The following is a 13,019-nucleotide window of genomic DNA, read 5'->3' as shown; positions in this document are numbered from 1 at the left end:
TGCACAAGGCTGCTGGCTGGGCTCGTCCAGCTCGGGGCGTGGCGCTGTGCGGGAGGGGGGCAGGTGGGCAGGCTCTGACGTTGCAAAGCCTCCTCTCCCCCTCCCGGTCCCCTCCCAGCTCCCTCCCTTCCCCAGCTAGGAGACCCCAGCCGTTCCTGATCAATGGACCCAGATGCCAGGTGGGGGCCTCATCTTGAGGACCTGTTGGGTGGTCCGCAGGGGCCCAGGCCCAGTGACTGGAGAGGCTCAGAGCCCACAGGGCCTGGGGGGAGGCTGGGGAGGCCGCAGGAGCCACAGGAATATGAGCGCTGGATGGCAGAAGTGTTGCCCTCTCGCCGGGACCCTGACCCCTGACCTGGGGCTGCTGGTGCGGCGTGGTCTGGGCAACTGGGGCAGGAGACACAAGGGGTCAGCGTCAGCCAGTGACAGCAGAGCCCCTGGCCTGGGTGGCAGGAAGCTGGGTCTTGCTGATGAGCTGTGCAATGCTAATGGCACAGGTCCCTGTGCCTCAGTTTCCCCAACTGTAGTAAGCACGTAATCTTGCCCCTGGGATAGGCAGCGGTAAGCCGTTCCTGTCCTGATTGACGGGGCCTCCGGCATCCCCACAGGGCGGGAGCCTGGCCCGGGCAGAGGTCATGGCTCTGTCTGTTCTCTCCAGCCTGACTAGGCACCTGTCCTGGCCAGCCATTTGGGGACGCATAGATCACCAGTCAGGAAGGCACAGCGGGGGTGGGGTACCCCAAAACTGGTTACTGTCAATGGAGAGTGTGGTTTGGCCATCTCGTCCCTACCGTATGGCCCAGGGAGGATTACGGGGCTGGACCCCAAGCTAGCTTGCCCTGGGAGGGGGTATTCGAACCCCCAGGCTAGCGCTAGGTGACAGAACCTCAGGCTGTGCTGGGCATACTGGACGGGGGTCCCGAAGGCAGGCGAGACCACCCTCCCCCGACACACCACCTCTTCTGGGGACATGGGGTACACAGAAGCCCATATCTGAGAGTGGCCGTGGAGGGACCGAGGGCTGGAGGGGCCACTTCTCTTTGAGGGGGACACTGGTTCTTCCCAGAGCTCCATGTCGGGGGGCCACCTCTCCTCCCTTGAGTTAGGGATGGCGCCTGCTGTGGTCTCCTATCTCCCCGGTCCCTGCCGGCTGAGCTGGGAGAGGCGGGCGGACCCATGGTACAGACCCATGTCAGGCTTTGCACTTTGCTGTGGGGCAAGATAGGGGCCTTCTGGGGCGCCTGGGTGGCTCAGTGGGTTAAGCCGCTGCCTTCGGCTCAGGTCATGATCTCAGGGTCCTGGGATAGAGTCCCGCATCGGGCTCTCTGCTCAGCGGGGAGCCTGCTTCCTCCTCTCTCTCTGCCTGCTTCTCTGCCTACTTGTGATCTCTGTCTGTCAAATAAATAAATAAAATCTTAAAAAAAAAAAAAAAAAAAAAAAGATAGGGGCCTTCTCTGTGCTTGTGAGGGTCCCAGTAGCTCTCTGTGGCCACCCAGTGGGCTGTGGCCAGCAGGGCCACACTGTCCCAGGATCCATGGTGGGCCTGGGAAATTCCCACCAGTCCTGATGGCTCCCCCTCTGCCTGGAGTCCCAGGAGCGGGCCAGCCTGGGCTTCTGCTGGCTACTGATGTGTGTGTGTGTGTGTGTGTGTGTGTGCCCTCAGCTTCGGTCTGTGTGATGGGAACCCCTCCCCACATCTGTGCGCACACGGACACGCCAACCCACACGCACACAGATGAACTCAAGCCCCAACGCCCCGTAACCGCTCTCGAGCACACGTGCACACGCGTCTCTCTGACACGCGTGCTGTGCACAGGCAAGCACACTCTGCATAACCGCCTCCCCGGCTGGCCGCCCTTCCCGCCCGAGGCGCCTGCCGGCCTCCCTGCCCCCTCATCCGTCTCGCCTGCCAGCGCGTCCCCCGTGTCCCCATAGCCTTCACACCTTCTCATCTCGCTGCTCCACAGCGGGAGGCCGCGTGGCAGCTGTGGCCGCGGGCAGATTGATGGGCCAGGCGGGGGTGCCGTGGGCCGGGGGTGACAGCTCCCGTGGTCGGAGCGCCGGGCCCCCCAGATGCCCTGTCAGGCTCGGGTGGACATGGGAGCTGTCAGGCTGTATCCAGTTTGGCCCGCACGTGTGCCCCAGAGTGCCCGGCTCAGGACCGAGGAGACCCCAGCAGCAGACCCGGTGCCCCCTCCCTCCTGGGGTGCTGAGGACTTCCATCCAGCCTCCCTGGCAGGATTTCCCCTACCCCAAGTCAAGTTACCTCTTCCCCCATCCCTGCTCCGGGGCAGGCTGTCCTGGGCGGGGAAAGCCTTGTTGGGTTCCACCCCCTCCCCAGCCCAACTCCTCCTGAACCTCCAGGGGCACTGGGCCCATTACACATTGGAAACGCATATTAGGGCTCTGTGCCCAGCCACATATAGAACCCCTGGAAGGACACCCTAGGGACGTTGGTCTTGGAAACACATGTGTGTGCAGTCACACACACACACACAACACCTGGGCAGGCACATCTGGTCGCCCACACACGTGTGCGCATACACGGGCACGAGCTTCTGCTCTCTCAGACTGACTCCCTGGCCCACAGAGTACAGGCAGGTTGGGGGGGACCCGTCTGTTGTCTCCAGGACAGTTTTTCTCCAAGTGGGAGAATCAGTCCTCCTGGGCACTGAAAAGCCATCGTGGGTACAGAGACAGCCACCACTGGCCCCGGGACACACAGCCTGTCTAAGACCACGCTGGGCCAGACCTGCCCCAGATTGTGAGGTCACAGAGGGACCATGCAGGATAGAGGACGTGAACCATTAATCCATGGACAGCTTCCATTTTATAGATGGGAAGCTGAGGCACGGAGGTATGAGGCATGGCAATGAACAGGGTATACAGCGGACGGCAAAGGGGGGCCCTGGGCTCAGGACTGTGGCTCAGGACCCACTATTCAGAGGGGAGGACTGAGGCTGGGCAGGTCTGGCATGGGTTAGGGACCTGGGGTGGGGTGGCCGGGCAGGGACAGAGAATGTGAGCTTGGCAGTCTGGAGGGAGGCAATGCCCTTCTCATAGCACACGGCCTCCTGATGAACACGGGGTACCTAGCGGACCCCCCCCCCCCATACAGCACAACCTCATCACTGAACATCTGGAAGATGGCCATACCGAGCGGCAGTGGCCGCAAGTCTTGTCGTGGGAAGAGAGCTGAGGGCCAAGGTTGCTGGGGCCAACCTCTGCCCTGGCTCCTGTGTTTAGAAAGGGAGACACAAGTCACCTTAGAAAGACAGTTGTCATTGTGGAAGTGCCACCTAGTGGTTAAGGGCATTGATAGTAAAGCCTGGGTTTGAATGCTTGCGAGCTGTGTGACCTCGAGCAAGTCACTTAACCCCTCTGGTCCTAAGCTTCCGTGACTGTAAAATAGGAACTATAATATCTTCTCCTATCATCCTGAGGTTTAAATTAAACAGTTAATAGTCCTTAAAACAGTGTCTGATACACAGTAAATATAATATAAAAATTTATTAAATTTTTTAATTGTGAGAGAAATCAGGGGTGCCTGGGCAGGGCAGTTGGTTGAGCGAGCAACTCTTGGTTTTCTGCTCAGGTCGCGATCGAAGGGTTGTGAGATTGAGCCCCGCTTGAGGCTCCTCATTCAGCATGGGATCTGCTTGAGTTTCTCTCTCTCCCGCTCTCTCTGCCCCTCCCACTCATGCTGGCTCTCACTCTTTCTCTCAAATAAATAAATAAAAATAAAAATATTAATAAAAATAATAATAAAAAAGAAAAAATGTGGAGGAAATCACAAGCTGTAAGAATGTAAGAAGAGAGAGAGAGAAAAAAATCCAGCCAAGTTCTTTGGTTACTTTGGTTCTTTAAACAATTTTTGAAACGTCAAAGTCTTTTCAATGTATCTTTGCCTTTTGCTGGGTCACTCCCAGGCTGGGCCATTCCCATGGGAGGGAGCCCACTTGGGGGTGGGAAGCCGGACCCCGCCTGGCTGTCCCTTCTGCCGGGATGGACAGGGCTGATGAAGGAAGGTCATTTGGTCATCTCTCTTGGTCATCTCGGGGAGGGGGTCCCCACCCGAGTTCTGTCGGCAGGACAGAAGGCCACAAGGACTCGTCTTAGAAGGAGGGAGCTGTGGCAGCTCCCTGGGCTCAGGGGCAGATCTCTGCGATGGGTGGGGGAGGGCTGAGCCACCAGAGCGTGTGGCCCTCTCTGAGGCCTCTCCCACCTCTGAAGGGGATATGTCACTAAGGAGGCTAGGGCTGGGCACCTCGCGTGGGCAGCCCTGCCGCGTGGACACTGCAGGACACAAGGACCACGGAGGTCATGCACCTTGTCGACAGTGACACCACGTGGCGGCAGGCAGAGCAGCAGCGGGTGGGCTGCCCATCCTTCTAGAGCTCCCTGCTGGATGTAGAAGCAGGACTCCTGCAACATTCGGGAAGGGGAGGCCCGCAGACGGCCTCGCTGGATTCCCTAATGTGCAGAAGGATGCTCTAGGAATTAACTGGAGAACAGAGAGAGGGTCCCATGTTTGCGCCTCCAAGAGATGAATTGGGGGGTGGCCGCTCCACGTCCAGGAACCCTTCCTTGGCTACCTGTGGCCATACATTAGATGTATCACATTAATGTATTACATTAATAATACATTAGATGCTTCACGTTGCCCGCACCCCTACATTTAGCCTCTCGTGTTGTGGTTGCCGGGTTCTTCCTCTGTCTCCCCCAGGAGGTTGGGGGCAGCACTGGGTCTTATTCCCCATTTTTTTACCGGAGCAGGACAAAGCCGGCTCAGAGGTGGGGCTCAGCGAGTATCTACCAGAGGAAGGTGCGAACAGCAGTTAGGGAGCGAGACAGGCAAACACAACCTGCGGGGCTGAGCTGAGGTGAACCTTGGGTCTGGGGAACTCAGGAGGCCCTGACCAGCCTGAGGTCAGAACGGGCTTCCTGGAAAGGTGACATCAGTCTGGATTTTTCTGAACTGGAGAGGGAAGAATGAGTATCTCGGGCAGAGGGTGTGACCCGCTGGTGGCTGAAGGGGACAGTCTGAGGCGGGGACTTCAGTCCCAGGCAGGGCTGCCCTGTGGCGAGGACACTCCAGGTGAGGAAGGTGCTGGTGAGGGTGCGGCTGAGGTCACAGCGTGTGTGGCGGGGGTAGGACTGTGGGGCCGCTGTCCCTTATGTCACCTGGTAAAGAAGAGGTACCTGTGGGTCTGGGGGTTGGAGCAGCAAGCCCACCTTGAGAAGGCAAAACTACTGGGAAAGCAGATGATAGCTCTGGGCATCTCCCAAGCAGGGCTTCGTTTGAGTTAGATGTGTCTGTGCATCTGGAAGTTAAGAGCCAACGGAAAGGGACAATGCCCCGAGGGTTTTGGTCCCAGCTTTGGAAGAGGGCACCTGGTTCTTCCAGGTAGAGCCTCCCTCCCATACAGCCGCCCCCAGCAGCCAGCAGCCGGCAGGAGGAGCGCAAAGCAGTCAGGCCGGTGATTACTCAGGATCGGTGGCCTTTAACCCTTGGCAGCGACAGTGGCTTATTCAAAAGGGATTAACCTCAAGGCTCTGACCTTGGGAAGCTGAGGGGAGGAAGATCAGGAATAAGGCTTTTCGGGGGCAGGACATGTGGAAAGGCATCTGGGTTCACCTGCAGGAACCTGAGGCCGCCCTCTCCTGGTTTTCTAACTCGGTGCATAAGGCAAAGCGCTCACAGTCAGGAAGCCGATGCCGGCTCGCAGGGGAGCCCTAGCCCCGGACTCGGGGGCCTGCTGGGCAGATCAGAGGCACAGGGAGAGTGGACACCACAGTGCCCCCGCAGCACGGCATGCTATCCAGGGTTCCTGACTGTCCTTTAACTACCTGGTGCTCTAAACGCCCAAGACAGTTGCCAGAAATCCGGGGCCATCCACCAGAGCTCCCCGCCACGGAGCGGCCGGATGATTGAGCCCGGCAGATCCCAACCTCTACATGTGCCACCGTGCGGGGCCCAGCCCAAGCTATCCCCCGTCATCGTGCAGACCAAGGAACTAGGGGATGTGATCACCATGTACAGATGGCTTGTCGACTAGCCGGTCATGGGGGGCCACATGTCAGAGGTCATGGTGTGCCAGACCATAAATCGTGACGCCAGATGGAGGTGTTGTCCCCCCTCAACCGCAAGCAGCTGGGTTGATTATTAAAGCAGCAAATTCAATTAAAAAAATTTTTTTAAAGACTTAGCAGCTTCTTAATATTTATGTACTTATTTTACAGAGAGAGAGAGAGCATGCACAAGTAGTGGGGAGCAGCAGAGGGAGAGGGAGAAGCAGGCTCCCCGCTGAGCAGAGAGCCCAACTCAGGACTCTATCCCAGGACCTTGGATCATGACCTGAGCCGAAGGCAGAGGCTCAACAGACTGAGTCACCCAGATGCCCCTCAATTCTTTTTTTTTTTTTTTTTAAAGATTCATGCACTTTACTAAGTGTTATGCCTCAATAAAAGTTAACAGTGATGCTTAATAATAAGGATGACAAGGAGTGCTTGGGTTCTGGGCAGGATCTCCTTGGACCCTGACCCCGTCGCCTCGTAATGACTCATTCACAGGACCCCTAAGGCACAGGGGGAGCTTTTCTGCAAAGGACTGGAAATAGCAACACAAGGCTTGCAGAGAAAGGGTCAGGGACCGGCACTCAGCACTGGCCTTAGTCAGCCCACGTGCAAACACCGTGTCTCCAGGGTGCCTGGGGGGCAGAGGGACTGCCCAGTGCCTCCTGGACAAAGGTGTGGACAGATGTACCTCCAGCCCAAAGTGGGGGGCAGCGGCTCCCCTTAAAGCAGCAAATTAAATTATTAACAGGTGAAAACCCCCTCGGCTGGGTGAACCCAAGTACTGTCCCAGGTTCTGATGCACGTAAATAATCAACGAGCAGGGCCTGTCGCCCCATACGCCAGACTGGGGACTCCTGATGAGGCACCCAATATCGTGAAGGTATAGAAATGAGGCACTCAATATCCCGACTCTCACTGAAGATCTACATGCCCTGCTGCTGAGAATGGCCCGCCCCACGGCGCATGGAAGAGGCATTATCTACCGGAATTTACAATGGGCGAGTGAGTTCACACCCTGGGTGAGAGGGAACACTCAGTCTCCTCCGGGATCCCATGGTCCTGCTGCAAGCCGGACCGGCGGAATGCACGCCACTGAGAGAGGGGAGAAGGGGGGGCTCCTGGGTGGCTCAGTGGGTGGCTCAGTGGGTTAAGCCTCTGCCTTCAGCTCAGGTCATGATCCCAGGGTTCTGGGATCGAGCCCCGCATAGGGCTCTCTGCTCAGCAGGGAGCCTGCTTCTGCCTTCTTCTCTGCCTGCCTCTCTGCCTACTTGTGATCTCTGTCTGTCAAACAAATAAATAAAATCTTAAAAAAAGGGGGGGGAGAAGGTGGGGTCCTGGTCTCACACAGCCGCCCCCCAGTCCCTCCCCCACGCCTGACGGAGCTGCCTCCCCCAGCAGCAGGTAGGGAACGCACAACCAGGTCAAATTTCTAAAGCTGCCAACCTCCCTCTCCTCTGGGCCCGTGGGCACATTCTGTTTTCCACTAGTCTGATCATTTGGCCTCTGTCTCTGTTCCCTTCATTGATTTAGAGGACATTGTAGCACACATGGAAACCTCTACCAAATTCAATCAGCAAGCCCTGTGATAACCAATAAAGCCTGTCTTTCCTTGACATGTCTCTGCTGAGAAGAGCTATCCTCTGAAATAAAATGGCCTTAGACCTTAGGACTGTCTTCTAAGGAGCACCTGTGCCATTACCCAGATAGAATATCATGTGTTCATAAGTCTCAACAAGTCCCTGTTAAGTACCTTCTTTGAGCAAGAGTAGAGCAGGCTGGGCATGGGCTCTCAGGGCGAGGACTAGGGAAAGAGCGGTGGACTAGATCTGTTCTGCTACCTGATCCCCCCCCCACCTCCTTATTTCTCAGAACCCCCCTCATCATTCAGCTTTGCTCTGCTTTCCTGTATAAACTCAGTTCAACCCTGTCCTGTCTCTAGATTTCAGTTTCCCCACATGTCAGAGAAAGCGGCTAGATTTAAATTCTGCCCGCCACGACCTCCTTCTGGGAGTGCAAGGCAGGATGACAGACGCGTCCAAAATGGGCACGGCCCCATCCTGGGCCCCTAGCAGACATGACTCATCAAACTTTGCACTCTCTCGTATTGATTCCAAGCACCCAGAGCGTCGGAGTCTTTGTCAGGGACACACACACATCAGGGTGACATCAGCCATTAGATCTGGACTCAAGATCGGATCACTTCAGGTCACACAAACCAGCTCCCCAAACCAGGTGTGAATGGAACTGTTAGAAATCGCTCTGTATTTTGGGGGTCCTCCTGGCAATAGCCCAGGTTGGGGAGTTGGAGGTGGCCGTGGCAGCAGATTTTGGCCCAAGGCTGACCTGAGGACCCCTCCCCAGCAGCCCCAACCCATGGGCTGCCTCCCCACCATGGCTTCCCACCCCCTCCCTTGCTATTAAAAAAAGAAAAGACATGGCTCTGTATTCTGGGAACCTAATTATAGATCTGATATAAAGGTGTCCTTTATAAACACAAACATATCCATATTACAGATATCCATACATCTGTAAATACACAGACATATCCAAGCAGAGGGTCAGGTCAGTGAGTCTGTCAATGGGTTTCAGACGGGACTTGGCCCTGAAAATGGCAGGTCCTGTGGCCCCGAGGTCCTGCCCAGCCAGGGGTCTGTTGAGAGACAAAACCCTAAGAACAGGATCCCTGCACTCCAGGACAGGACCCCCACCTTTCAGGGACCACTGAACGCCTGGGCAGTAGCAGGACAGTAGCAGGTAGCCCAGCGGGAGCTCACAGAAGGGTGCAGCTGTGGGAGCCCAAGGCCCAGCCTATCAGCTGCTGCCTGAGGTGGGTGTAGGGCGGGTAGAGGAATTCATGGAGCTTCTCCAGGCCCGAGGGCGAGAGCACACTGGCGCGGTGGTGGGAGAAGGTGTCGAAGGAGAACTTGCCATGGTATCTGCCCATGCCACTGTTACCTGCGCGGGCACAGAGGTGAGGGCCTGAGGCTGGCAGCCCAGCCAGCCTTAGCAGCAGCCCCCTCCCCAAGCGGGAGCCCACAGCTGGAACGGCGCTCAGGGCAAGTCAAGCCACTCCAAGAGCCATTTTGCAGATAGGGAAACTGAGCCCTTGAGAGGCCCAGGGCCTGGATCAAGGTAGAAGAGAGAGTGAAGGCAAAACCGGGCCCTCCCAGGTTGGAAGTACCAACCCGGTCTTCCCGCGGCGGGGTGGGGGGGGGGGGCGGTGGGGGGGGGGGGGCCTGGGAACGGACTAGGGCAGGGCTCACCGACGCCCCCCAGCGGCAGGGACGGCAGAGACAGGTGAGTGAAACCTTGGTTGCCTCCGAAAATGCCACTGCTGGTCCGATCCAGCATCTGGGTCACTACCTGGGGGTAGACGGGAGAGGCCCAGTGGTGGGTTCGTCATCAGGAAAGAGGAGTTGGGTCCCCCGCCATTCCACGGGGAGCAGAGAGTGTCCCATGTTCCCATCTTGTACTGAGATGTCTCCCCCGAGGGCTTTGCTCTGCCCCCTCTCCTCTGCAAGGCCTCTGCTGGCCCGTTCAGAGCCTTTGCATGGTTTAGGAAGATGGGGCTCTCTGGGTAGAAAAGGGCATCTCTTCTCTTGGTGGAAGCTGCCCCAGCCAGGGCAGACAGCTGGCCAGCCACACATGTGGCCTTGCTCAAGCCCCCTCTGCCAGGAGTCCTTGTGCAGGCAACCTCTGTCCGGGAGATGTTGCCCCTAACCCTCCCACCATGGGCTATCAAGGGACACCTGTGGGCACTTTTTTCAGCCCCTCACTTGTCCCAACCCTTCCTGAGACCCCACCTGGTTGCTGTTGGAGAAGGCATACAGGGCCAGGGGCTTCTCCCGACGGTTGATGAAGTCGATGGCCTCGTCCAGGCTCCTCACGTTCATGATGGGCAGGATGGGGCCGAAGATCTCCTCCTGCATCACCGGCTCCGTCTCCTGCACGTCCACCAGCACCGTGGGGGCTGCGGGCACAAGGGACCCCTCAGCGCTGGGGCGAGACGGGGGTGGGAGTGGGCCACGGGCGGGCCTCAGGGGCCTTGCGGGGAAGGGGGGGCCACCACCCGCGGCCCCCAGGAAGGACGGCGAGGGGTTGTCCAGCCCGGGCGGGGGCCGAGGTGGAGCAGAGGTGGCGGAGGCAGGAGTCCAGGCTGGGCTGGATCGCGGGGCCCTGGGAGCCTCGAGGCGGGGCGGGGCGACGAGGGGGCGGGGCGGGGCTACTGGGTGTCGAGGGCGGGGCCCGGGCTCGAGGCCCAGGCTCCAGGCCCACGCACGACCCGCACGACCCGCGTCCTGTCCTGGGAGGGCCTCCGCCCGGCGACCGCGCGGCGACAGGACGCGCTCACCGATGTAGCGCTCGCTCTCGTCGCTCTGGCCGCCGATGGCCACGCGGCCGCAGCCCAGCAGGCCCCGGAGCCGCCGGAAGTGCTTGTCGCTGATGATGCGGCCCAGGCTCGGGCAGCTCTGGGGGTCGTCGCCGTAGAAGCGGGTGATGGCGCTCTGCAGGGCGGGCAGCAGCCGCTCCTGCGTGTCCGGGCTGCACAGGACGTAGTCGGGGGCCACGCAGGTCTGGCCGCTGTTGAAGTAGCGGAAAAAGGCCACGCGGTTGGCCACGGTCTGGGGGTCGCAGTCGTCGTCCACGTAGCAGGGGTTCTTGCCCCCCAGCTCCAGCGTGACGGGCGTCAGGTGCTTGGCGGCGGCAGCCATGACGATCCTGCCCACACGGGGGCTCCCTGGGGATATGGGAGTTGACCGCCCCCCATGCTCAACCGGCCTTGGTTAGATGGTCCAGGCACCACTTCTTCTGGCCCATTGTACCTTGTCTGCTGGGATCTGCCCCAGGCTCTGCTGCCCCAGCGTTCCACCCTCTAAGGCCCAGGGCTGATTGCCATCTGGGATGCTCGCGCTGCTGGCCACCACCTCATCCTTCCACAGCCTTCTCTCCCCACCCCCACCCCAACCAGGACTCTGGTTGAGGCCACTCTCACCAGTGAAGAAGATGTGGTCGAACTTGTGCTCCAGCAGCTGCCCGGTCTCCTGGGGCCCTCCCAGCACCACGGCAAAGCAGCTCTGCCAAGGCAGGGCAGGTGGTTCAAGGCTCTGGGGACAGCTGGCCCTCAAGAGCTGACAGGGATAGGGGTGTGTGACCCTGGGGGCTGATGGGGTGGGGCATCCTCACCTGATCCAGGTATCGAGGCAGGACCTCAGCCAGGACCTTCTCTGTGCCCTTACTTAATTCTGATGGCTTCAGCACCACGCAGTTCCCTTCAGGGACAGATGGGGCCGTCGTGGGGAAAGGCCAGTGCCCCACACCCACCCAGGGCAGAGACGCAAGGAACATCCCAGAGGCCGGGGGTACCACATAAATGGAATTCTGGGGACCTCCTTTGGGAAGGGCTTCTGGGCGGGCTCCCCACCTGCAGCGAGGGCGCCCACTAGCGGCACCAGGATCAGGTGCACCGGGTAGTTCCAGGGGGCGATCACGAGCACCAGGCCCAAGGGCTCCTTCCGGATGAAGGCCGAGTCCAGCGACAAGACCTTTGGTTCAGGACCCGTAGTAAGGCGCGACCGTGGATCACCCCAAAGCCACCCCCCAGAGTCTTTGAGGGGCATGTAGAGTGGAGTCCTCATGAGGAGACAGAGGAAGTTAGAGACTGGGCTGGGGGTGTTGGGTGGTGAAGAGACCTGGGCTGGAGCCCCGCCCCCAAGCCCCAGCCCCACCCGCTGCGGGCCGCGGCTCACCAGGTTCTTGGCCACGTACTCATCCTTCATCCAGGTGTGTAGCTTCTGGAGCGCCAGGTCGACCTCGTTCTGGCATATGATGAGCTCGGATACTTCTGCCTCAAAGACTGACTGCAGTGGAGAGAGAATTCAGGGGTCAGGTCTGGGGCCGGGCAGGGAGGGGACCTAGTGCTTGGGATCCCCAAGAGTTCCAACCCTGGGGTCATGGAGAGAGCCTCCAGAGGCCACACAGTGAGCACAGCGAGGGGGGACGAGCACGGGGCCCCAGGGCAGGTGGCCCGAGCTCCAACACCTTAACCCCCCATGCACCTCAGTTTCCCCCTCAGTAACATGGGAGCCGTGGTTCATAGGTTTGGATGACTTAACGCTGTCACACATTGTTTGCCGGGAAAATGTGAAATAAACAGGAATGCACCGGGAGCACAACCAGTTCCCCCCCCACCACCAGCCCTGCCCACCTTGTGCAGGTCCTGCGCCAACGCCTCCTGCAGAAGCTGCTTGTTTTCCTCCAGAAAGCGGCGGAGGCCCTTGAGCTGCGCCGCCCTGAACTCAGCGGGCCTCGTCCGCCCTGTGCTGAAGGCCTCCCGCAGCCGCTGCAGGGTGTCCGCGTAGGGGTCCATCCTGCAGGGAGGGGGCAGCGTGGGCCGGGGCTCCCCACCTTCTCGGGCATCCTCCCTGTGCCCCTGGCTGTACCTCTATGGGCTCACGGACACTCCTACAGGGACCTGCATAACCCCAGAGGGCCGGGCTCCCCCCCCCCCCCGCCGTACCCTTCCAACACATGTGTCCCACCATTTCCTTCTGAGAACTTGCTGGAGGGGCGAGGCCTGAGCGGGCCGCTGGCAGGGTTGACCTGGAGCCCCCGGAGCTTGGACCCGAAGCTCTGCCTGGATTGCCAGCATCACCTCCCTCACCCAGCTCTCTGCTTGGGCTTCAAACAGCTCCCACACCTATCAGCCCGGCTCTAACTTTGTCAGTGGCTCCCTAGAACCTCTTTAGTGCCGAAGGACTCAGCCCTGAATTAAGGCACAGAGTGGAAGAGTCTGGGCTGAGTTACGGCACCCAGGTGTCCCGATGTCCATCCCCAGTCCCTGGCCGCAGCTCAGTCTTACCTTTCCCAGGTGAGGTGTGTCCTCACTGTGCACACTTGGGAGTGTCTGCTGACAACCTCAGATGTCCATGGCCAGATGCCCA

General features: G+C 59.3%; 1 protein-coding gene across 2 annotated transcripts; it reads right to left on the bottom strand.

The window, feature by feature from the left end:
* Positions 1 to 8,848: 8,848 nt before the first annotated feature.
* On the bottom strand, positions 8,849 to 12,445 carry ALDH3B2 (aldehyde dehydrogenase 3 family member B2). 2 transcript variants are annotated; one of them, XM_059399755.1, is made up of 9 exons: positions 12,284 to 12,445; positions 11,826 to 11,936; positions 11,501 to 11,621; positions 11,263 to 11,348; positions 11,072 to 11,153; positions 10,430 to 10,816; positions 9,882 to 10,048; positions 9,342 to 9,441; positions 8,849 to 9,033 (listed from the first exon to the last, which is right to left on the bottom strand). In XM_059399755.1, the coding sequence occupies exons 1-9, from the start codon at positions 12,443 to 12,445 to the stop codon at positions 8,849 to 8,851; spliced, it is 1,401 nt and encodes a 466-aa protein (XP_059255738.1). The 2 variants fall into 2 exon arrangements, with proteins under 2 accessions (XP_059255738.1, XP_059255747.1); XM_059399764.1 differs by lacking the exon at positions 11,826 to 11,936.
* Between the last annotated feature and the right edge of the window lie 574 nt (positions 12,446 to 13,019).

This window comes from Mustela nigripes, chromosome 1 (assembly GCF_022355385.1).
Source record: "Mustela nigripes isolate SB6536 chromosome 1, MUSNIG.SB6536, whole genome shotgun sequence".
Lineage (NCBI taxonomy): Eukaryota > Metazoa > Chordata > Mammalia > Carnivora > Mustelidae > Mustela > Mustela nigripes.
Note: the sequence above shows the minus strand (reverse complement) of the source record. Positions and strands in the feature narration are given on the sequence as shown.